We start from the raw sequence: 23127 nt of genomic DNA, 5'->3' as shown, positions 1-23127 counted from the left end.
GGTGGACCTGCCAATTCTGGTATTCTATGGCAAATGCCAATTGAGCTCCACGTGCCCACTAGAGGACATCGGGCCCTCAGGCCACCCTCATGAAGTCTGTTTCTGATTGTTTGGTCAAAGACATTCACACCAGTGGCCGGCCTGCCTGCTGGAGGTCATTTTGTAGGCTCTGCCAGTGCTCATCCTGTTCCTCCTTACCCAAAGGAGCAGATACCGGTGGGTCCTGCTGATGGGTTAAGGACCTTCTACGAGGGGCACTGTCCAGCTCTCCTAGAGGAACTGCCTGTCTCCTGGAATCTCCTCCATGCCCTTGAGACTGTGCTGGGAAACACAGCAAACCTTCTGGAAATGACACGTGGTATTGATGGAGAAGTTGGACTACCTGTGCCAGCTCTGGAGGGTCCAGGTATTGCCTCATGCTACCAGTAGTGACACTGACCGTAGCCAAATGCAAAATGAGTGACAAAACAGATGAGGAGGGAAACATTTCAGTGGCCTCCACCTGTTAAACCACTCATTCCTGTTTTGGGGGTCGTCTCATTGTTGCCCCTCTAGTGCACCAAAGCAGCTGAAACTGATGAAGAGGCCCCTCTGCTACTTCACTGACCAGATCAATAGCCCAGAAGTTTCATTGACTTAATGCTATACTCTCATTAAAAAGTGTTCCTTCTGAGCAGTGTGTGTGTGTGTGTATGTATGTGTATGTATATATATATATATATATATATATATATATATATATATATATATATATTATAAAAACTAGGGGGCTCTGCCCCCTGCTCGCTTCGCTTGCCATCCCCTGTGTTTGGTTTACGGGATATACAATTTATTTTTGTATAGCCCAAAATCACACAAGAAGTGCCGCAATGGGCTTTCACAGGCCCTGCCTCTTGACAGCCCCCCAGCCCTGACCCTCTAAGAAGACCAGAAAAACCTCCCAAAAAAAAACCCTTGTAGGGAAAAAATGGAAGAAACCTCGGGAAAGGCAGTTCAAAGAGAGACCCCTTTCCTGGTAGGTTGGGCGTGCAGTGGGTGTCAAAAAGAAGGGGGTCAATACAATACAGTACAATACATAGAATAAATTCTCAATACAGTATAAAAATAAAAATTCTAGAGGTACGGAGTACAATTTCACATTAGATGATATCACATAATATGATTTGGATTTGTTTTAAGTCCTGGAGACGTCATTCATCAAGCTGCCTCCCCCATTTTGCCATTCCACATCTGAAATAGCGCTAATCCGATGAAAGGACCCCTCGTTCCCACGTCCCCATTCATCAGGGATGACTTTACCTTAGGCAGGCAATCTACAATTTAAAGAGATTGTTATTTTCTTGTGAATTGTTACATATGCATTATTTTCACTTTTACTTTAAAAACTTTTGTAAAAACAATACTTGTTTCTGGCAGCACGGTGGCGCAGTGGGTAGTGCTGCTGCCTCGCAGTTGGGAGACCTGGGGACCTGGGTTCGCATCCCGGGTCCTCCCTGCGTGGAGTTTGCATGTTCTCCCCGTGTCTGCGTGGGTTTCCTCCAGGTGCTCCGGTTTCCTCCCACAGTCCAAAGACATGCAGGTTAGGTGGACTGGCGATTCTACATTGGCCCTAGTGTGTGCTTGGTGTGTGGGTGTGTTTGTGTGTGTCCTGCGGTGGGTTGGCACCCTGCCCAGGATTGTTTCCTGCCTTGTGCCCTGTGTTGGCTGGGATTGGCTCCAGCAGACCCCCGTGACCCTGTGTTCGGATTCAGCGGGTTGGAAAATGGATGGATGGATACTTGTTTCTTTATTTCCTGCCCCGCGCATGGTTACATCTTTCTTGCCAGACGTATAATACTGCTCGTGTTGTGAAGGGTATTGCGGCTGAAGGATATGCCTTTGGATCATTTGCTGTCTTTTTGCAGCTTGCTAGCTGTCTCTTCTGCTTGTCGCATGTCGTTGTTTTAAGAGCTCGGAGCACATGATGCTTGCCTGCCGAAAGCAATCCAACAACTGCTAGCTTAGAGGTCTGTTGACTTGTTTTAAATGATGGCTCACTGCCTGGTCTCGCGTGATGTTGTAAAAGCAATACCTGTCTTTTACTTCTGGCCCCGGGTGTGGTTGAATTGTTTCTTGCAGGATGTATAACGCTGCTCTCGTTCGGTTGGGGTAGCTGCTGTCGCGCTGCCCTTCGATCTTTTTAAAGCCTGTACAGCCGCTGTCCTTTTTGCTATGGCCCTGGGACAATCTCTTGGCAGCAAGTCTCATGTGTACGATCCCCGCGAGACGCACCGTGGCAAGTCTCCTTGGTCTCGCGGGTCTTTAAAATGTGTTTCGAGATTATCACGTATCGTAGCCTTGCATTTGCTTTCCATTCCAGGATTTTCTTTTATATATAGAGATATATATACTAGCTGTGCTCCCAGTCTAAGCCAGGTTGAAATCTCAGCATTTCCATTTGCAGTCACCATGTAATTATATGTCATTTAGTTAGGGTTTGTAAAAGCAGGGGTAATATTTGTGATGCGGCATCTGTTGGAATGATGCGTGCAAATCATTTTATTGTGGTGCGCCGTCTTTTGGAATGACAGAGACATAGAAAACCAAACAGACACCTACATTTAACATTTTATTAAGGTGTGTGTGTATGTATACAGTATATACACATATATAAAATATACTAGCCGTCCCCCGTGGCTCCACCCATGTAGTAGTGAAACAGGACTGTGAGGAGGGTCCTGCCTGGCTCCCTACTCCTGATGTCACACTTCACCCTCCCTTCGGTCTGCAGCCGCTCTCTTGGATTAGCATGAATATATCGCTCCTACAAGCGAACTACGATTCTTACCACAATGGGGGAAGTCGCAAAATCAACCGGAATGTTCAAGCAAATTATAAATAAAAACAAATCTAAATCCATTAAATACTCCTCTTGTGAAAAGCGGACAGACAAACAGACAAACGTTGGATTTTTATATATATATATATATATATATATATATATATATATATATATATATAGATATATATATAGATATATATATAGATATATATATATATAAAAAATAAAGAAATGTCGGGGGGGGTATGGTTCGGCTGAACACACACTAAGGAGATGCCATCAGATCATCTGCTGTCTTTCTGCTGCTGCTGCTGGCGAGCTGCGTGTTCTGTTTGTCACACTGCACATCGATCATTTCAAAGCCTGTACAGCAGCTGTCCTTTTGTCACTTCATGTCTCTGCCGCTCACGTTGTGAAGGGGGGGCTGAATGCACGCTAAGGAGAAGCGGTCAGATCATCTGCGGGCTTCCTGCTGCTGCTGCTAACAAGCTGCGTGTTCTGCTTGTTACTGTTTTAAGAACTGGGAGCACATGATGTCTGTCTGCCAAAAGCATTCCAATATCTGCTTGGTTAGATGTCTGTGAACTTGTTTTAAATGTTGTCTCACTGCCTTGTCTCGCGTGACGTTAAAGTGTCTCTCGCGGGAAGTCAAATTGTCTTCCGAGAAGATCACATCCCGTCTCCCTAATCCCCCTCCCAGGATTTTTTTTTTATAATATAGAGAGATAATATGTGTATTGTGATAAGCTGCCCGGACACAGACAGATGGACACCATTGTACAGTCCACCACACATTTATTATACATAATTTGTACAATTACTGTGCACAAACCCAGTGCCTCCAGCACCAATCTTCCCCAAAGTCCAGGCTCTCACTCTCTCTGCCTGCTCGTCAGGCCGCCTCCTCTCTCCTGCCTCCAAAACCTTGTCCTCTCCTCACCTGACTCCAGTCCTTCTTTGCAGGGAGGCGGCCCCTTTTATAAGTGCCCGGATGGGCTCCAGGTGATCCCCGACACTCCCTAGACACTCCCCTGTGTGGCGGAAGTGCCAGCTGTGTTCCCGGAAGCCCTCCGGGTGTTCCCAGTCTTCTTCCCCCCAGCACTTCCTGGTGTGGCAGAAGTGTTGGGGTTCCGGGTTCTTCAGACATGGGGGCGTCCCCTGGCGGAGACCACAGACCCCTACAGGGTGGTGCTTCCAAGCCTTGCACCCGTGGCCCCTAATGGAACCAGGGTGGTCGCCCTCTCGTGTTCTGGAGGAGACATGAACCCTCCTCCTGTCTTCCTGGGCGTCCCGGCTGGGGGTGGCACCCAGCCATCTACCACAGTATATATACACACACATATATTTATTTTATATTATTCTGACCCATGCTCAGGTGGTTTGTTTTTGGTTGATGTCCTCAGTTCCTCTACCAGAAGCCTGGCAGTTTGAGGGTTTTGCACAATGTCTTCACTGTTCCTAATATTGCACTCTTCTGTACAGAAATCTTTGATGATACTCCTGGTATCTGTTGTAGTCATTCTTTAAATTTGGGAATCACAGCCCTGAGTCCTCCAACAACCACAGGAACCCTCTATAGGTTTCACCTTCCACATCTTCTCCAGTTCCTCTCTCAGCCCTTGGTGTTTCTCCAGATTTTCATATTTCTTTTTCTGATGTTGCACTCATTTGGTACTGCTGTATCTATTACCACTACCATTCTTTGTTCCTTATCAGTGTTCATAATATCAAGTTTGTTGGCCAGTACCGATTTTGGTGTTGTTCCAGAGAATTTTCTCTTTAAATTCTCCACCACTATGCTATTTGAAATTGGAAAAAATCAGATTCTCACAGGAGAAACTTTTTTTAAAACCTGGCAGGACCTGATCAATAACATTTTAGAATAAGCACTTATATTGTGGGGGGTGGGGGTGTGGGGAACACGAACACGACTCCTTTCTCTCTTTACTACACTTAACAGTTTTGCTCTGTTTGTTGGCCTTCTTCTCTTTCTCATGGGGGTGGGGGTTGATTTGATTTTTGTTGTGTTAAGTTTGACTTGATTGTATGAAATGTTATATGCTTTTAATAAATTCAATAAAAAAATTATAAATTCTCCACCATACTTTGTGGTGTCTCCGATTTTGATTTGGGAGCCTCTAGTCCATTGGCACAGATACCCCTGTACATGATCCCTGTGATTGTGACTTTGTTGTGTTTGTTTGTTGTATGCTTGCATCTTACACTCTGCTACTTTGTGCTGGACTGTCTTGGTGGCCTCTTTGAATATTCAGCACTTTTGGTCCTGTTTGAAGTAATAGACCCCTGCTTCTTGTGATCTGGTATTCAGTGCTGCTATGATTAGTGTCCCTGTGGTATTCTTCAGTCCAGTTTTTTCTAGCCACTGGTAGGCTATCCCAATGTTAGACACCTCTGTGTGTGTTTGTGTGTATGTGTGTGTGCTAAGGAGGGCAACCAGGTGCATGTCCTACTCTAAGAGGCCCAGAGAATTAAGCCTCTTTAGTCTGAGCAGAAGAGATTGCATGGGGACCTCACCTAGGTCTTCATAATCCGTCATTGATAAAGTAGATCAAGCAGAATTCTTTCAGTTTAAGGATGTATCATGTACTTAAGGACACCAGTGGAAATCTAGAAGGAATGGCATTTAAGACTGATGCCAGAAAGCACCTCTTTACACAAAGAGTTGTGGGACTATGAAACAAACTACCAAGACATGGAGTTAAAACAGAAATGCTGACAACCTTTAAGAAGGCTTTCAGTAAGATAGCGGGTCAGTTTGACTATTCGCTAAGAAAACAGGCTTAATGGACTGAATGGTCTCCTCTCGTCTGTCAAATTTCTTATGTTCTTAAAGTAGCTGAACTCTCCACCTTAATAAAAGGACAAGTGTCTGTGTATCTGTGTCCATCTGGTCGTTATGTCTCTACCTATCCAAAGGATGGCGCACAACAAACATTTGTAGTAATAAAATCCATTGTATGTCTCATTCCAACAGATGGTGCATTACATGCATTAAAAATGCTTTTACAAATCCCATAACAAATTGCATAGAACAGAGACACATACATTGCAGTTGTCATTTCAACAGATGATGCATCAGAAACATTTGCAGTAATACATTTTATTACTACAAATGTTCGTGATTTGCCATCTGTTGGAATGACAAATGCAATGCATTTTAGTACTACATGCATTACAAAATACATTCCAATAGATGAAACACTGCAAAAGTTAATGTTGAGGTTTACATTAATTGATTACTTAGATTTCAACCCATCTTAGACCATAGCACAGCTAGTGTGTGTGTGTGTATATCTACAGTACTCTTATATATAATATAAAATCCTACTCCTAAAAGTGCAACGATTTTATGTCACGTTTTTTGTCACGCTTTAAATTGGGCTTATTTTAAAACCTACATATATATGTTTGCTATCATTCTTTCCAGAATTTAACTTTAATGTGATGTTGTTAGATTTTCAGATTTTTATTCCGTTTTTAAATCATAAATTTAAAAATATCAAGAACTCATGTCCCACGAGACGAGATTTTGTGCCAAGAGATTTAACTACACCTGGGGCTGGAAATAAAAGACAAAGAGTAGGACAGCTGCTGTACAGGCTTTTAAATGTTTGAAGCGCTGCGCAGCAACAGCAGATCGAGCAAAGAGGAGGTAAAAAAAAACTGTATTTGTTCCCATTGTATCACCCTTTAAGAGGGGGTTTCGGAGGAGCGACCACATCTCCTTGGGGTGCATTCAGCCCCCCTCTTCACAATGCGAGTGGCAGAGACACGAAGTGGCTGGTGTATAGCACAGGCTGGGGAGGTTGGTGAGCGAAGCGACCAGGGGGCGAACCCCCTAGTATGTATGTGTGTGTGTATGTATGTGTATATATATGTATATATATATATGTATATGTATGTGTGTATATATATATAATATGTATATATGTGTACGTATATATATTGTGATATATATATATGTACGTATATATATTGTGATATATGGCCGTCAATTTATCCCAGACAATACCCCAAAGCTGACAAATGGAGCTCTCCCTGCAACGTGGAGATGACCCGAATTCCAGCAGGGCATCATGGACCTTGGAGTTTCCCTTCACAGCCCTGCTGGATACCATGGGGGCCGCCAGAGGATGCTGCAGGGAGGCATAAGGATTTATATTTGCACTATAACCCGGAAGTACGTCCTAGTCACAGGGACAGAGGAAATGACGTACAGTGATCCCTCGCTATATCGGGCTTCGACCTTCGTGGCTTCACTCCATCGCGGATTTTAAATGTAAGCATATCTAAATATATATCACAGATTTTTTGCTGGTTTCACGGATTTCTGCGGACAATGGGTCTTTTAATTTATGGTATATGATTCGTCAGTTGGTTTGCCCAGTTGATTTCATACAAGGGACGCTCAGATGGCTGAGAAGCTACCCAACCAGAGCACATATTACGTATTAAATAAAACTCCTCAATGATATACAATATGCTTCCCACATGGTGCTTGGCATACTTGAAAGCCCTAACAGCACGTATTGATTTTTGATTGTTTGTTTTTCTCTCTCTCCCTCTCTCTCACTCTCTGACATTCTCTGCTCCTGACGGAGAGGGTGTGAGCAGAGGGGCTGTTCGCACACTGGCCTAGAGGATATGGACGTTCCTCTAAAAAATGCTGAAAGACTACCTTCACATTGCTCCCTTCCTTGCAGCTGCTTTGTCCGGCGGTGCTTAGCGTACTTAAAAGCCCGAACAGCACTATTGATTTTTGATTGTTTGCTTTTCTCTCTCTCTCACTCTCTGACATTCTCTGCTCCTGACGCGCACTCCTTTGAAGAGGAAGATATGTTTGTATTCTTTTAATTGTGAGACGGAACTGTCATCTCTGTCTTGTCATGGAGCACAGTTTAAACTTTTGACTAAAGGGTGTTATTTCATGTCTAGAGGGCTCTACGACCTTCTAAATACATTTTTTAATATTATTAAACAGGTTTTCTATGCTCTAACTGCAAAAATATTCGATTTATAAATAAAGAATCCTACTTCGCAGAAATTCATTTATCGCAGTGGAGTCTGGAATGGATTAACCGTGATAAATGAGGGTTTACTGTACTTCCGGGCTGAAGAAAAAGAGGAGTTTTCACCTGACCCGGAAGTGCTGGGGAATCACATGGACTGGGGAATCAGAAGCACTTCCGGGTTAAGATATATAAAAGGACTCTGGGAAATCCCAGCAGCGAGCCAAGTTGGGAGGAAGGGTGACTGAGCTGCTGGGAGTGGGGAATTGTTTATTGATTATTGTGTTTGTTATTATTGGAGTATTGTGGAGTGGTGGGTGCTTTGTGCACATTATTATTATAATAAAATTAATATTTGGACTTTTATCTGGTGTCTGACGTGTGGTCTGAGGGTTCAAGGGAATGACAGCGCCCCCTATCTATCACAATATACATATGTGTGTATACTGTATATATATATATATATATATATATATATATATGTATATTTATCATACACATGAGCATAGGGAGCACCTTTAAGACTCTGAATATGCAAGCCAGAAGTTCTTATGTGTGTTTAGGGGGTTGTTTGTTTGTTTTATTATTTATATATTATTTATTTATTTCTCTTTCTCCCTCTTTCGAGCTTCTGTAGAGTTCTAGTTTCCTCTTAGGGACAAATAGAGTACATCTATCTATCCATCTTCTGTACAAGGTAAGCAATACCATTATGAGAAGAGAGGGGAGGGCTCAATCACTAACAGCCTTGTCTGTTATTCCGCAGCTCTGAACGACCTCAGTCAGATGAGACCTGACCACACCCCACAATCGTCCCAAACCCCGGCACTACCGGGCAAAGGGAAAAATTAAAAAAGACAAGTTCTGAAGCAAGCCAGAGAAACAGAGTGTTGCAGCAACACATTTGACTAAGGGAGCTCAATAATTGATAGCAGCATTGAAAGACTGTTTTTGTTTCTACAATATACTGTATATATATATATATAGCCTCTGCTAGTGATGCATAGTAATTGGCTAGGTATGGGTGGTACTTGTTGCTGTTCTTCAAGTAAAGAAAGTATTCACTACTGTTCTTGTGGCTCCCGTCTCTTTGTCAATGTTTTTTAAAAAAAATAAAAGTAAGGATAAAAGCCCGCTATTAGGACCCAACACGCAGGAATACATTGGAATGGGTAGTACAAGCACATCTTTGAGATGTGAGGAGGAGAATGAACACTTTACAGTCAAGGATCCAAACCCTGCGTTTCTGGACCTGTGAGGCGACGGCAGCAGCTTGTCACTGCGCCACAGTGGGTATCCGTCAATAAGGGCGCGCACATAAAGGCGACCTTCAAAAGGGCGACCTCAATTGGGCGCGGCGAATAAAAGCGCACATAAATAAAAGCGATCTTCAAAAGGATGACCTCAATTGAGCGCCGAATAACTGCGCGCATAAATAAAGGAGCGCTTCAAAATGGTGACGTCAATTGGGCGCAGCGAATAAAGGCAAACGCAACAAAATTACAGAAAATTTATTAGATAAAGGCAATGATTGAACGTATAAAAAGGTGAAAGCAAGAATATTAAAACATCCAGTTAATTAATGCATGAACTTCTAACGAACTATTTCTAAAGCTCTCTATATTTCGTTGTTTTCAAAATTACAGAAAATTCAAATAAGGCAATGACTGAACATATTTCGGTGTTTTCAAAATTACAGAAAATTAGATTAAGGCAAAGACTGAATGTATAAAAAGGTGAAAGCAAGTTACACTTGAAGCTGTAGATTATGTGCAATGCCACGTAGATATTTGAGATGCGGTCTATTAGCATAACCAAGGACAATTAATTTAATTCGCTCCGAAGGTCATCCTTTTGAAGCGCTCCTTTATTTGCGCGCGCATTTATTCGGCGCTCAATTGAGGTCGCCCTTTTGAAGGTCGCCTTTTTGTGCGCGCCCTTATTGAATAGAACAGCCACATCTTTGCTCTTTTGAATAATGTAACAGTGCTGTAGAGTTGCTCCAAGAAATCTAAAACGACACATGTACAGCTATTGCCATTGTAAGATTATAGTGTTAATAAAGTTTTACGGATTATTTAAAAAGGAAGCAGGAGTAGCTCGTGAGTGGAGGGATGGCAAGTTGGAGAGAAGACATCAAGTAGTAGATTTAAGCTCCGCCTTGTATGTTTACGATCGTCTTATTAAATAGATTTGGCAAGTGGCCCACAGACTGTATGAGTATCTCCGTATTTTTCCGATGGACTGAGGGGTTCTCAGCCAAGCTACAGATATCAGATTGGAGCCAAGAAGGAACCAACGCCGGAATGATGGGTGAGCTGCCATCCACCCTTCACCTGCTCTTAACAGCACCGGAAAATGTGAATAACGATGTAAACGTCGCATTGTATTTGCTGTCTGTTAAAATGGGTTACAAGCAATCTCAATGCGCGGTTTGATTTGAGACATCATAGCCGTGAAGCGCCCTTGAAGTGTGTTTGCAAAAAAGGTGCTATAAAATAAAATAAAAAAATCATATTCCGAGACACAGGTGTAAAATAAAATGAAGGGCACCGAATATAAGTCATAGGAACTTCTAACCAGTGACTGTAAAAATCATTTTAATATTTTATTGATCACACGGCAAACTCGGCGTTATATAAAGTGATTCTTAAAACTTAAATATTACTACCATATTCAGTACCCGGCTGAGTCAGTTCAGCAGATGATTTGCAGTGTACTCTTTATTATAAAATAAATGTTGCTCTGAATAATTCATCCATCCGTTTAATGGATCCTGGGATTTGGGGGCTATTTCGACAGCAACTGTAAGAAAACAGGGACCAATGGACGTGGGAGGGGGGCACAGAAATAGTTGACGATTAACATGACGCATCCGTCTGTTTGGGAGGAAGGTAAAAGGCTACACAGACGGGGTCGGGCTGTCATTTGAACCCATGTCCACTGAGCACTGAAGCAGCAGCACTAACCGGACAATTTATTGTTATTGGTTGACGCCTTAAAACATCTGAGATACACAATTTGCTCCATTTATTCTGTTTTTCCAATTGTAGCACAGGCAGGTGAAGTGACTTGTTCATGGTCACATAGTGTCAGCAGCGCATTTGAACCCACGACCTCAGAGTTTGAGGACCGAAGGCTACCCCACGCTTCCTCCTTTATTAGATATTCAAAAGTGATGCCCACAGATTCTAGACCCAAAATAATAACTGTCTGAGAAAGTCACGTGGGTAGGAGCGGGGAGGGGCACATTTAGTGAAAGTCGACGATTAACATAGCATACACGTCTGTCTGGACCGTGCCAAGGCCACACAGAGTGGGTCGGGACGTCATTTAAAACAAGTACACTGAAGTAGTTACGGTAACCGCAAAATTACATCCCGTGTCCTGACGTTTCATTATTACTACTTGGCTGACGCCTTTATCCAAAACAAGGAATTGTTTACATTTCTTTTGTTTCTCCATTGGGAACACAGGCAGGTTAAGTGACTCGTTTGTGGTCACACAGTGTCAGTAGCAGGATTTGAACCTACAACTTCGAGGCCTGAAGTCCAGAGGCTTAACTACTGCGCCACACTGTTAAATATGCAGTAATGATGCCCACATACATTCAAGAGTCCCAAAATAATAATAGTCTGAGAATGTCACGTGCGAAGGGCGGGGCTATCTGTTTCAGCCGGCAATAGAAGCATCACCATGCAAGAGTGTAGACGAGAGTGCAGGGTGAGGACAGGGCACTTATGAGAAACTCTACGGAAAACCGCACCTCGACTGCTAAAGTCCATCGGGCAGGGTGTTTGGCCGCTGACGAGGCTCAGGTATCATCCTAGATTTGGATCGGCTTTTGGACCTGCCCCTGATCGCAGATGATAGGCAGTGCCGCTGGCTTGTATGCGTATAGGCACGTGGTGAGGAAGACGGGTGCGTATGTGCCAAGTCCCTTCCTCCGTCTCTTGTTACAATACACATCCATCCATCCATCCATTTTTTTTTCAAATCCGCTATTATCCTAAACAGACTCCCAACCTCCTCTTCCTTCGAAACAGCCACGCGGGGAAGTAAGCACAGGGCACGAGGCAGGAACAATCCCTAGACAGGGCGCCAATAAACAACCCCACCCCAACATGCATGGCTTCGGGCATCCGGAGCACTCTAAGGTAATCTACACGTCGGACACGAAGGAAACATGCAGACTCCACAAAGACTCAGGACATGAACCCCAGCCTCCTTGTCGACGTACAGCAGCACTACCACGGCGCCACCGTACAGTTCTGGTGGCTTTAATCCCATTTATTACCTAAATTCGTAGGCAGGCCAGACTCGGGAGATCATTAAACTGCCCCCCCAAAAGCACACAATCACCCAACCCAGAGTGAAAACATGTCAAGCCCATCGATCCACGCTGTCCAATATGCTGTTACTTGTTGGATTTTTGGGACATCATCACACCATTCTACCCCCTAGTACTTAAGATTAAGTAACATGTTTGTTACTGCTGATTCTGTCATTATAAATTCTGCACTATTGATTTTGCATCAAACTTGTTAATATTCGTTACTGTAATTAATGCTTCGTCTTCTGTGAACATGTAATATAGTTTTTTAAGTTTGGTAACGTTGATTAGTCTTGAATTTTAATATTCAGTCCCGACGTCAGTCCCGCAGGTGAGAACCGCAATATCTCTCGCGGCACCACGGATGCTGCAGTGGGGTGGAGCGGGATGGCTGGTGTGCTGTGGGGGGTTCCAGCAAAGCTCTGACACCAATCCTTTAGGTCGCTTAGGCCGGCCTTTGACTTTTGCTCTTTTTCTGGACTCGTTCGTCCCTGCTGCGGCACGCAGGATCTACAAGGAGACATCAACTCCAGAGGCTCCTCAGACTCCGCAATGCAGAAAACAAGGGCACACACGCACACGCTTAGGCACACACCGCTGACGCCTTGACGGGTCCAGACTCTAGTTTGTTAGAATATCCGAAGGGACACCAAGAACAACCAGACTGTTTTCTGCCGAAAAAACAAATAGCCAGGGAAAAACAAAAACGGTCATCCTGCACTAATTAATCCCCACCTCGCTATGGCACGAAACACTGCAGAGCAGAACTGCGCTTGAAATAACGTCCTCGGCAACACATCTATGAAAACATCGCATCAACGCTAGCAAAAGAAATCTCTCGATGTTAAAAGAAGAAAATGTTAGCAGGTGAAAAAGAGCCCAAATAAACTTACGTGCTAAGCAAGTGTGCAAGACGAGGGCACACAGCAGAACAAGACTTAGTGATGTGCGGTGCATCCTTCACAGGGAAGGGCTTTTCCATGCCCTGAACACAATCCTTGCGAGAATATCCGTTTGCACAACTTTCCCGAGGACTGCAACAAACTCTCTCTCTCACTCTCTCTCTCTCTCTGTCACTCTCTCTCTCTTCCCGCCCCCCTCAATCCTGCGTGGATATTCGGGCGCGCCGCCGAGACTCCTGAACGCGCACACAAACTAGGACTAAACTACGTCACCGTGAGAAACGGGATGCTGAGCGAGGAGATGTAATTCAGTGCGAAAACCGGGCTTCGGTGGACGAATCAAAAACATCCTTGTGTGTGGGCATGACATGCACCCGCCTGGTTATATTTTTATGTTGTAAATGCGCCGATGGACCTGGACTACACCAAGGGCGCTCAAGGGCAGCGCGCTACGCAGGCTTCGTTTCACTGACAGGACACAAGAAGCTTTTCCTTTTGCCATCCGCATCCCTTCTCTTTCGCGCTTTGCTATCTGGGTATTAAGTCGCGCGTCACTGTTTAGCCCCGTTATCCGTCCCGTGTCCGCCAGCTGTCATGAGCTACAGGGATATGCGAAGTAACATCTGCATCTGAATAATCCCACCAAGCTCTTTCATTTCAGTATCATTTCCAGTCATGCATGTCTACGCTGCCCCGTTAGTCTCTTATTTAATTAAGTGATTAGTTCAGCAAAAGTCTCCAACTTCCTCATACCTCCAGAGTCCTAGGTTCGAATTTTGTCTCATGAGTCTCAATAATAATAATGATTCAATGATATTGTCGGGCGGCACGGTGGCGCAGTGGGTAGCGCTGCTGCCTCGCAGTTGGGAGATCTGGGGACCTGGGTTCGATTCCCGGGTCCTCCCTGCGTGGAGTTTGCATGTTCTCCCCGTGTCTGCGTGGGTTTCCTCCGGGCGCTCCGGTTTCCTCCCACAGTCCAAAGACATGCAGGTTAGGTGGATTGGCGATTCTAGATTGGCCCTAGTGTGTGCTTGGTGTGTGGGTGTGTTTGTGTGTGTCCTGCGGTGGGTTGGCACCCTGCCCTGTGTTGGCTGGGATTGGCTCCAGCAGACCCTCGTGACCCTGTGTTCGGATTCAGCGAGTTGGAAAATGGATGGATGGATGATATTGTCATGTTACAGGTACAATGAACAGGATTAATAAAGTATCTCTATCTATCTATCTATCTAGTTATCTCATACCCCTTGGGGTTAGAGCGCAGGGTCAGCTATTGTACAGCATCCCTGGAGCAACTGCAGGTTGAATGAACCAGCAGAGCAGAATCCCTTCTGGCAGTAGTGGGATTCGAACTGGCAACCTTCCAAATACTTGCACAGATCCTTAGCCTCAGAGTGACCACTGCAGTTCATCCATGTGTGGAGTTTGCATGTTCTCCCCATACTATAATTTGCTTGAACATTCCAGTTGATTTAGCGACTTCTCTCATCACGCTAAGCATCATAGTTTGCTTGCGGTACCAATTTGTTTGCACGAATCCAAGAGAGACGCCAAGGGGCGGGGCCCTCCAGACTCGTGGTACAGCTAAGCTAACGAATGAGAAAACTACTTATCAGATTTAGATCTGCTTTTTTTCTAGAATTTGCTTGAGCATTCCGGTTGATTTTGCGATTTCTCTAATCATCGAGCTAAGAATCATAGTTTGATATATTCAAGCTAATCCGAGACAGAGGCTGCCGGCCAAGGGGAAAGGGAAGTGTGACGTCAGGAGTGGGGAGCTGGGCTGGGCTCCTCACTCACTCACTCAGGCGCCAGCCTCCATTTGAGTCGCTCTACCTCTGTGTACCTTGCCTCCGCTTAGTTAGCAATACCTGTTTGTTTATTGATGTTTAAAGTTTGTCCTGTTTCACAACTATTCGGGCAGAGCCGCTGGGGACGGCTAGCTAAAAATAAAGAGTAGGAAGAGGGCCCCACCTGGTGTTCCGATAGGGTGATATTTGTATTTTCAATCAACAACAATGGAGGTCCCCCTTGTTTTTCAGGTAAGAAGATATATGTAACTTCGATCAACGAGTGAGAGAAGGGTCCACTTGGTGTCTCAAGCAAAGATAAACAGGCATAGTCGATCAAAGGTGGGTGGGTTGGATGTTTCCATTGCACAAAAACATTTGTGGTGTTGTACTGGGTCACAGTTTTTCTACGTCTAGTTCACCAATACGGTGGAACTGACCCCGTGTATCTGTCTGATTGTACTCGGTGAGCTCCTACCCACAGTCCAAAGACACGCAAGTTAGGTGGATGACCTATGCTAAACTGGACCTGCTGTGTGTGTGTGTGTGTGTGTTCGCCCTGTCATGGACTGGCATCCTGTTCAGATATTGTTCCTGCCTTGCACCTTATTCTTGCTGGGATAGACTCCAGCTTCCTGGCAACCCTGCTCAGGATAAAGCAGATTTAGAAAATGGATGAAGACTCAACCTGGAGTTTGCACTTTCTTCCTAGACTGTATCTCTGTGTGCGTTTTCCACCAGGTGCACCAGTGTATTAAGCTGCTTTTAAGTGGGTACACAAGAATTTATACTTTAGTCAGTGGAGTAGATCTGGGAGGGGAAACTGAGTCCATGACTGGGCTATGCTAAGTGTATGATCCATCTTAATAAAAGGCAATTGAAGGTGAACAGGTCTCAAAAAACAATCCAGTGGTGAAATAGAAAAACAGCAAAACGGTCAAAAGTCCGAAGATTCAAAATAGGAAAAGCACAACAGAAACACAATTAACACTCACCAGATACCCAAGCACATTCAAAATGAACCACCAGGAACTGTGAAAGACCCTAAAGATTTATATGGTGGAGGGCAGTTCTTGGTGGTGATTGACAAGTAGCCCTGCCTCTTGGGGAGCCACCAATAAATAGCAAAGGCAACTTATATAGAAAAAACCCTAAACAATACCCCACACTAATAAAATACATAAGTAGTATCAAACCCCTAAAATAATTCACAATAGGAACATCAATTAAACAAAGAAGACTTAAAATAGAGATTTGAACCTCAGGCCACAGAAGGATCCCTGGCTGAAATATAACACCAGCTAAACTGGATAAGCATGCAAGAGGAGCTAAGGTCAGAACTCAGTGGTCACTCTTGCTGTAGTTAAGAAGTCCACTGCTGAGAATGGGAGAACCTGTTTGAAGGAAGGATGACCAAGAGTCAACAGCAGGCAACAAAATCCAGTCCAGTATCCAGAAGCAAAACACCACAAAACCTAGTACAGAAAAAAAAATCCTACAAATGTCCTCACAAAATGAACTCCATTAGCTCACAATGCTGATCTGGTGGGCTCGACCCCTTGTCTAGAATATATAGGCCCCTTGAAACTCTATCTTAATGGGACAAGGCACATAACTAAACATATTACCGTAATACAGTAAAAAACATAATTCATACATAATCAATCCATCCATTATCCAACTCGCTATATCCTAACACAGGGTCACGGGGGTCTGCTGGAGCCAATCCCAGCCAACACGGGGCGCAAGGCAGGAACAAACCCCGCAGCCCACCGCAGGCACACACACACCAAGCACACACTAGGGACAATTTAGGATTGCCAATGCACCTAACCTGCATGTCTGTGGGAAGAAACCCACTCAGACATGGGGAGAACATGCAAACTCCACGCAGGGAGGACCCAGGAATCGAATCCAAGTCTCCTTACTGCAAGGCAGCAGAGCTACCACTGCGCCACCGTGCCGCCCCTAATTCATACATAATAAACCAAAAATAAACAAACCAGTGATCAATACACAAGTAAAATAATCAAATGAATAACATGATAAACAAAATAATGTTTCCAAAAAGTCCCCCAGGCTAATATTTACTCTATTGGGTTGACCTCTTTTGGATAAAAGTGTCTGATGGGGCAAATCAATCCACATGCAAATGGATCTAATGGGTGGCTAGATGAAATCAAATGGAAAAAAACTAAAATGTAGTAAATTGATATGGCATGATCCAGTACTAAACATCTGACCACTGACCCCTCAGTCTGTGTACTAAATATCCGACCGCTGACCCCTCGGTCCATGTACTAAATATCTGACCACTGACCCCTCAGTCTGTGTACTAAACATCCAACTGCTGACCCCTCTGTCCATGTACTAAACATCCAACTGCTGACCCCTCGGTCCGTGCTCTCTTATTTTCTGTTTTGCACTACCAGTTACTGTGTTGATTGGTGAAATTCGCCAAAGCGTTTTCCACAGTGAATTTGCTGGGTTCAACGATAACCTCGTTTGATTAATTTTTCCCTGAAAATTCACCATGAGGCCCCTTTAGGTGAACAAATCCAAAGTGCCCCATGACGCTTTGTGATTCCAGTGTGATGTCATAAAGCTGTAGCATCCATGTTGGATGGGGATGACTCTGCCCGATCTGTGCTACCTGCCTAATGCATAAAACTTTCACGCCTGTGTATTGTAACCGCGCTCTATTTCACACTTTACAGCACTGCTCAAACTGTTGTGCGCACGTGTGAATAATTTATGTCGTATGTAAGAATGTGTGATCTCACCATACTATTGGTTCTCCAGTTAGATTTCCACCTGACTCATAAAACTCACTGTATTTTCATTTCAGGGGGTACAGTAGCTGACTATATGAAAATATTATAATGAAAATATTATAAAAACACTTCATTGTTCTGCATAGATTCATTGTATGTTGTGTCTTCACTGCTTAGTTAAGCATGTTATGCTTCTTGCTATGTAGTGACAAGGACTCCCTCCCATAGTATATAATGCTGACCCCTTTTGTGACACAATCTATGGGTTATTTAGTCCTAGCGATAGGAGCTCATTAGACGCAGAGTGAGATAAAGGACTTGGAGTATTGTGGTGCAGTGGTTAGCACTACTGCCTCACAGCTCAGGTCACATTTTTTGCCATCAGTCCAGCACAGTTGGCAGCTGCTTCTCTAGCCTTCAGGGACCCTTAAAGACTATTGTACCATTACAATCCACTCAAACCTACTTCAATTTTTTATTCCCCATTATCTTCAAAACATTACGACAAGTTCACCAACTTTCCCACTTTTTCGACAAACTTGACGCAAAGAAAATTCCGGAGGGTTCACTCATCACCAATTACTACCGGCTTTGTCCATTTCTGGGATGTGGGGGCATACGGGTGTAAGGAAGTAAATGATCCTGGATGTGCTGGCAGTCCCTCACAAGCCACCCTCGCCCTCACTAGGGCCCCCGGGCTTCAGCGTGCAGAATTCACACAGACAGGGGCCAATTTGAAATTGTGAGGCACTTCTTCTTTACATTTTGGCCAATACCATTAGAAATAAGGAGCACCGGTAAAACAGATTAAACAGCAAAGCAAACAAAAACAAACTGGCACGCCCTTCCATGTGTGAAAGCCAAAACTAGAAAGCAAGAGAAAAACATGAGCAGCTGAGTCATATGAAGGAGAAGCTCTGAGATGTGAGAAATTCATCAATCGACCTTTTATGTGCGCTTAATTACTCAGATGAGATTTCACCACGCTATCAAACTGTAGGCCACAAAAATAGCGTTCAGACAACTTAAACCAGGGGTCCTGAAGGACCGAGGTGACTATAAGGTTTTCAGTCCAGCCAATTTCCTAATTACAGTCGTGGACAAAAAAGTTCTGAGAATGACCCAAGTGTTGGTTTTCACAAAGTTTGCTGCTTCAGTGTTTTTAGATCTTTGTGTCAGATGTTTCTCTGGTGTACTGAAGTAGAATTACAAGCAGTTCAGAAGTTTCAAAGGCTTTTATTGACAATGACATGAAGTTTATACAAAGAGTCCATGTGTCCAGTGGTGGCCCTTCTTTCTTTTTCAGGACCTCTGCAATTCACCCTGGCAGGCTGGCAATCAACTTCTGGGTCCAATCCTGACTAATGGCAGCCCATTCTTGCAGAATCAGAATTGATGGGTTTTTGTTTGTCCACCCACCTCTTGACCACAAGCTCTCAATAGGATTAAGGTCTGGGGAGTCTCCTGGCCATGGACCCCTAATTTCGATGTTTTGTTCCCTGAGCTCCTTAGTTCTCACTTTTGCCTTATGGCCCGGTGCTCCATCATGTTGGTCACCAAACTGTTCTTGGATGGTTGGGAGAAGTTGCTCTCGGAGGATGTTTTGATCCTTCATTTTAGTGGTCTCGCTTGTTAAGGTTCTGCACCCATAATTGCTTATTTCAGACTTAGCATTCACTGGTTTCAATGGCTCCTTATTAGCAATAAGCTGCAAATGATAAGGGAGAAAGGCCATTCTCCATCTCACTTGCTCCCATTTACACCTGTGTGGATTCATTGTGCACTATCTGGTTTAATAAAACGCTTAAGAGAAAAATGTTACTGTTTTAGGCTTCAAATCATTTTGATAATAGAAAGGAAAAAAAATCTACAATATAAGAACCAAACATTACAGACTAACAAGCCATAAAATTCAATAAGGTCTGAGATTGGCAAGGATTTGTTTCTAATTAAGCAACTGGGGTGGAATGAAAACCTGCAGCCACTGTGACCCTCCAGGACCGACGTTGCCCACAACTGGTTTAGGTGCTCATTTTTAAATTGAACAACTGGGGGACTTTACCTTTCTGAAATTAAAAGTTATGAAGAGACCGCTCTTTCCTAATCCAGAAAAAGATTTTCAAAGCAGATACTCAATGTTTCCACACTTTTTTTTTTTAATTCTATTTATTCCATCCATCCATCCATCCATTATCCAACCCGCTATATCCCAACCACAGGGTCACAGGGGTCCTCTGGAGCCAATCCCAGGCTACACAGGGTGCAAGGCAGAAAACAATCACCAGGCAGGGCGCCAGCCCACCACAGGGCACGCACACACACACACATCCACACACCAAGTACACACTAGGGACAATGTAGAATCGCCAATGCACCTAACTTGCATGTCTTTGGATGCACGTAGACACAGGGAGAACATGCAAACTCCACGCAGGAAGGACCTGGGAAGTGAACACAGGTCGACTAACTGCGAGGCAACTGCGCCACCGTGCCGCCCAATTCTATTTATTAAGAATTTCAAAAGCAAATGACTTCACTTTTCTACATAGTCAGCTTCCTTTGCGGTGCAATATTCCCAGCGTCATATAACTTTTTAATGCTGTGGTGTAGCGGGTCCACAGCTCACGTCAAAGAAGCCACTTTTTAAATAAATAATCGCCGCACTCGCGGCTTAGAGAGGGGCGTGGTATGTGTGGCCGGAGTGGTTCCCGGGGTGATTCGTGATGCGGGCAATCCTCACTTAAGTGCACAGGTGAGGAGTCGTCCGCATACATAATTGTTCCCGGGAGCTGCTAATTGCCACATCTGATCCACATCCCCGTAATAAATAGAAGCGCGAGGCAGCTAGGGGTGGAAAAGGAAAAAAAAGCAAACGTGTAACAGTGCTACTTTTAGTTAAAACTGCATCTCCCAGCAGTCCCTGCAGGGGCTGTTGGGGTTCAAAGGTGGTCAGAGGGGTTTAAAAGGAGGGCAGGTGGCCAAGGGGGGAAAAAAGTGTTTTTTGTTGTTGTATTTTGTGTTGAGTTTACCTGTTGGACTGCCTTCTGTTAAGGATTGTATTCGTTGTTGGGGTCTGGATCGTCTGTTTACCTGTGTGCTGAGGACTGTTTGTGGATTCACGGCTTTCCTGCAAGTAAATGAGCGCTCCTGAACCATCCATCCATCTTCACTCTTACAGTGTCTACTGGTAGGACTGTTTTTCATTCCCTTACAACATACAGATCTCTGGACTTACTCTTGTCATCTCTCATTACATCCAGTGTGGTATTCCATGGACTTTGCTGTGTGATGTTTGTGTTTATATGATAATACTAGACAAAGAGCCCGTATCGACAACATAAGATGAAACAGGCATGAGTTTGTGTCAGCAGTGTATGAAGAACAAATGATAAGTAACGAAGAAGTTGTTTTGTAATGATTGTAGTCCGCTTTACTCATTACTGTACAGGCTTGTACTGTTAGTTGATGAATTTTCCAGGCCTATAGTATAATATTGAATGATGAATGTTCCAGTACAATATGGAATAGTAAGAAGTATAAGCACCACAAACCTGATATTGGTGTATTGAATGAATGCGTAATTGAATCAGAATGCGTAATTAGGCCTCGAGCTGTAGTCGAAATCGTCTTTCAGGCCTCTAGAGCTTTAATCGAAGTCGCCTTTCTCTTTGAATTTTTGCGGCCGTAAATCCGCCGTCTGCCGCGATGTTGGGGTTAGATGTCAGTCTCGTAAGGTTTTTCGGGCAGCTGCACAGGAGGCGACTGCACATTCGGCTTCGGATGGACGTGAGTGAGTGAGTGAGTGAGTGAGTGAGTGAGTGAGTGAGTGAGTGAGTGAGTGAGTGAGTGAGTGAGTGAGTGAGTGAGTGAGTGAGGAGGCAGGCAAATTATGTATTAAGATGTTTATTGTAATATCACCATAGGGGTACAGGGGTGGTATTATTTATATTATTTAATTTCATTACATTCTTTAATTGTTGTTATTTCCCAGTGTGCTTTGTTTTGTCTCTGTTTTTGAGTGTGTGCGGGCGGGCCAAGGCTGGGAGCATCCCTGGGATCCTCAATAAAAAATAAATAAATCACCGTCATCTTGACGGTGTGAATCTTAGCAGCATCTGACCGCTACACATGGAGGTTGATGAAGAGAAAAAGGCAGCATGAAGCAGGTAGGAGAAAGCCAGTGTGTGAGTGAGCGAAGAAGGCAGCTGAACAGTGAGCCCTAGTGGGGTGTTTGGCCGACACCTAGTCGTTAGTGGTCAATCCTGCTGAGCGTGTAGTTGAGGAGCAGGAGTGACTGGAAGAAGGATGGCTCGCCACGGAAGACAGTGGGAGTTGGGAGGCGGATGCCCCAGCATGAGCGTCCTGGTCACTGGGGAACCCAAGTCTTGGTCTGGGGAGAGCAGAACCGAAACCAGGGATTGGGAAGCCTCCAGACCAGCAGGCAGAGCAGGTCAGCTGCAGCTAGGGTGACTCCCATGGTGCATTGCCTGGATGGTAGAAGCAGGGGAGAAGCCAGTTATCAGAAGAAGAATGCTCCGGGCTTTATTTTTAAAAGGACAGCTTCCAGCCATTGTTTCAACCTCGTTTTAAAAAGGATTTTTCTATTTATTGGATTTTATCTTTCACTAGTTCACTTGTTTTATTGGATTATTTATTTAAAGATTTTTGAGATGCACTGCACTATTTATTTGAACACTGTTTTGTTTTATGGTTTTAAATAAAAGCACTTTTGCACTTTTTGCACCATCCCCTTGCTTCATTGTTGTGCCTCACTGCCTAGCTCATCGGTGACATTACTGACGGTGTCGGGTTCAAAGGCTCTCAGAAGCAAAATGGGAAGCATGGAGCGAACCCGCATCGTCACAAATGCCCGATTACTACTCCTCCCGCCTTCATCATTTCCAACGAAAATATAACGGTGCGGAAACTTTTTGAACGTCCCTCGTATTTATACCTGCCACTTTGTTGCCACAACCTCTTTATTAATTTTCTCTTCCAACTTTGAGGAGATGGAGCCATCGGCACTGTGGTTGGGACTCCATCATAAACTATAAGGCACAGTGGCAGCCACATGCCATCAATGTGCATCGACCCAATTTAAAGTTTCTGGCAGTACTTTTGAAGCATTTGTGGATAAAAATCAGAGAATTTTACTTTTTTCATTCATGAGTGAAATTTTTCCGAACCCTGCTGCTTACACACGAATTGTGTGGAGCCTTTTGGGCAATAATGCCGCCCCCAGAAATGTGCCGCCTGGGGCGGACCACAACTCTCCGCCCACCCCTAGCTACGCCACTGGTTTCCGGTGAACATACCAAGGAGAGAACGCACTCACTCTCTCTGAAATAGCAGTGCTGTGGCTCTTTACTGGGTCGTGTGCTTCCTTAAATAACACAACCTTGTAAGAGGAATCCTAAGACAGAGGAAAATAATCATGAACATTATACTCACAATTCACAATAATGAATGATTCCCACTTG

The 23127-nt window shown here is 44.2% G+C and overlaps 1 protein-coding gene across 1 annotated transcript in view; it reads right to left on the bottom strand.

Moving 5' to 3' along the window:
- The window catches only part of cntnap1 (contactin associated protein 1), a 144102-nt gene extending 130869 nt beyond the window's left edge, over positions 1–13233 (bottom strand). Inside the window, exon 1 of the mRNA XM_051936380.1 lies at positions 13078–13233. Within this exon, the coding sequence (XP_051792340.1) occupies positions 13078–13141 (64 nt within the window). The 5' untranslated portion in view covers positions 13142–13233. The remainder of the gene's footprint in view (positions 1–13077) is intronic.
- Between the last annotated feature and the right edge of the window lie 9894 nt (positions 13234–23127).

The sequence above is a fragment of the Erpetoichthys calabaricus genome, chromosome 14, assembly GCF_900747795.2.
Source record: "Erpetoichthys calabaricus chromosome 14, fErpCal1.3, whole genome shotgun sequence".
Classification (NCBI taxonomy): Eukaryota; Metazoa; Chordata; class Cladistia; order Polypteriformes; family Polypteridae; genus Erpetoichthys; species Erpetoichthys calabaricus.
Note: the sequence above shows the minus strand (reverse complement) of the source record. Positions and strands in the feature narration are given on the sequence as shown.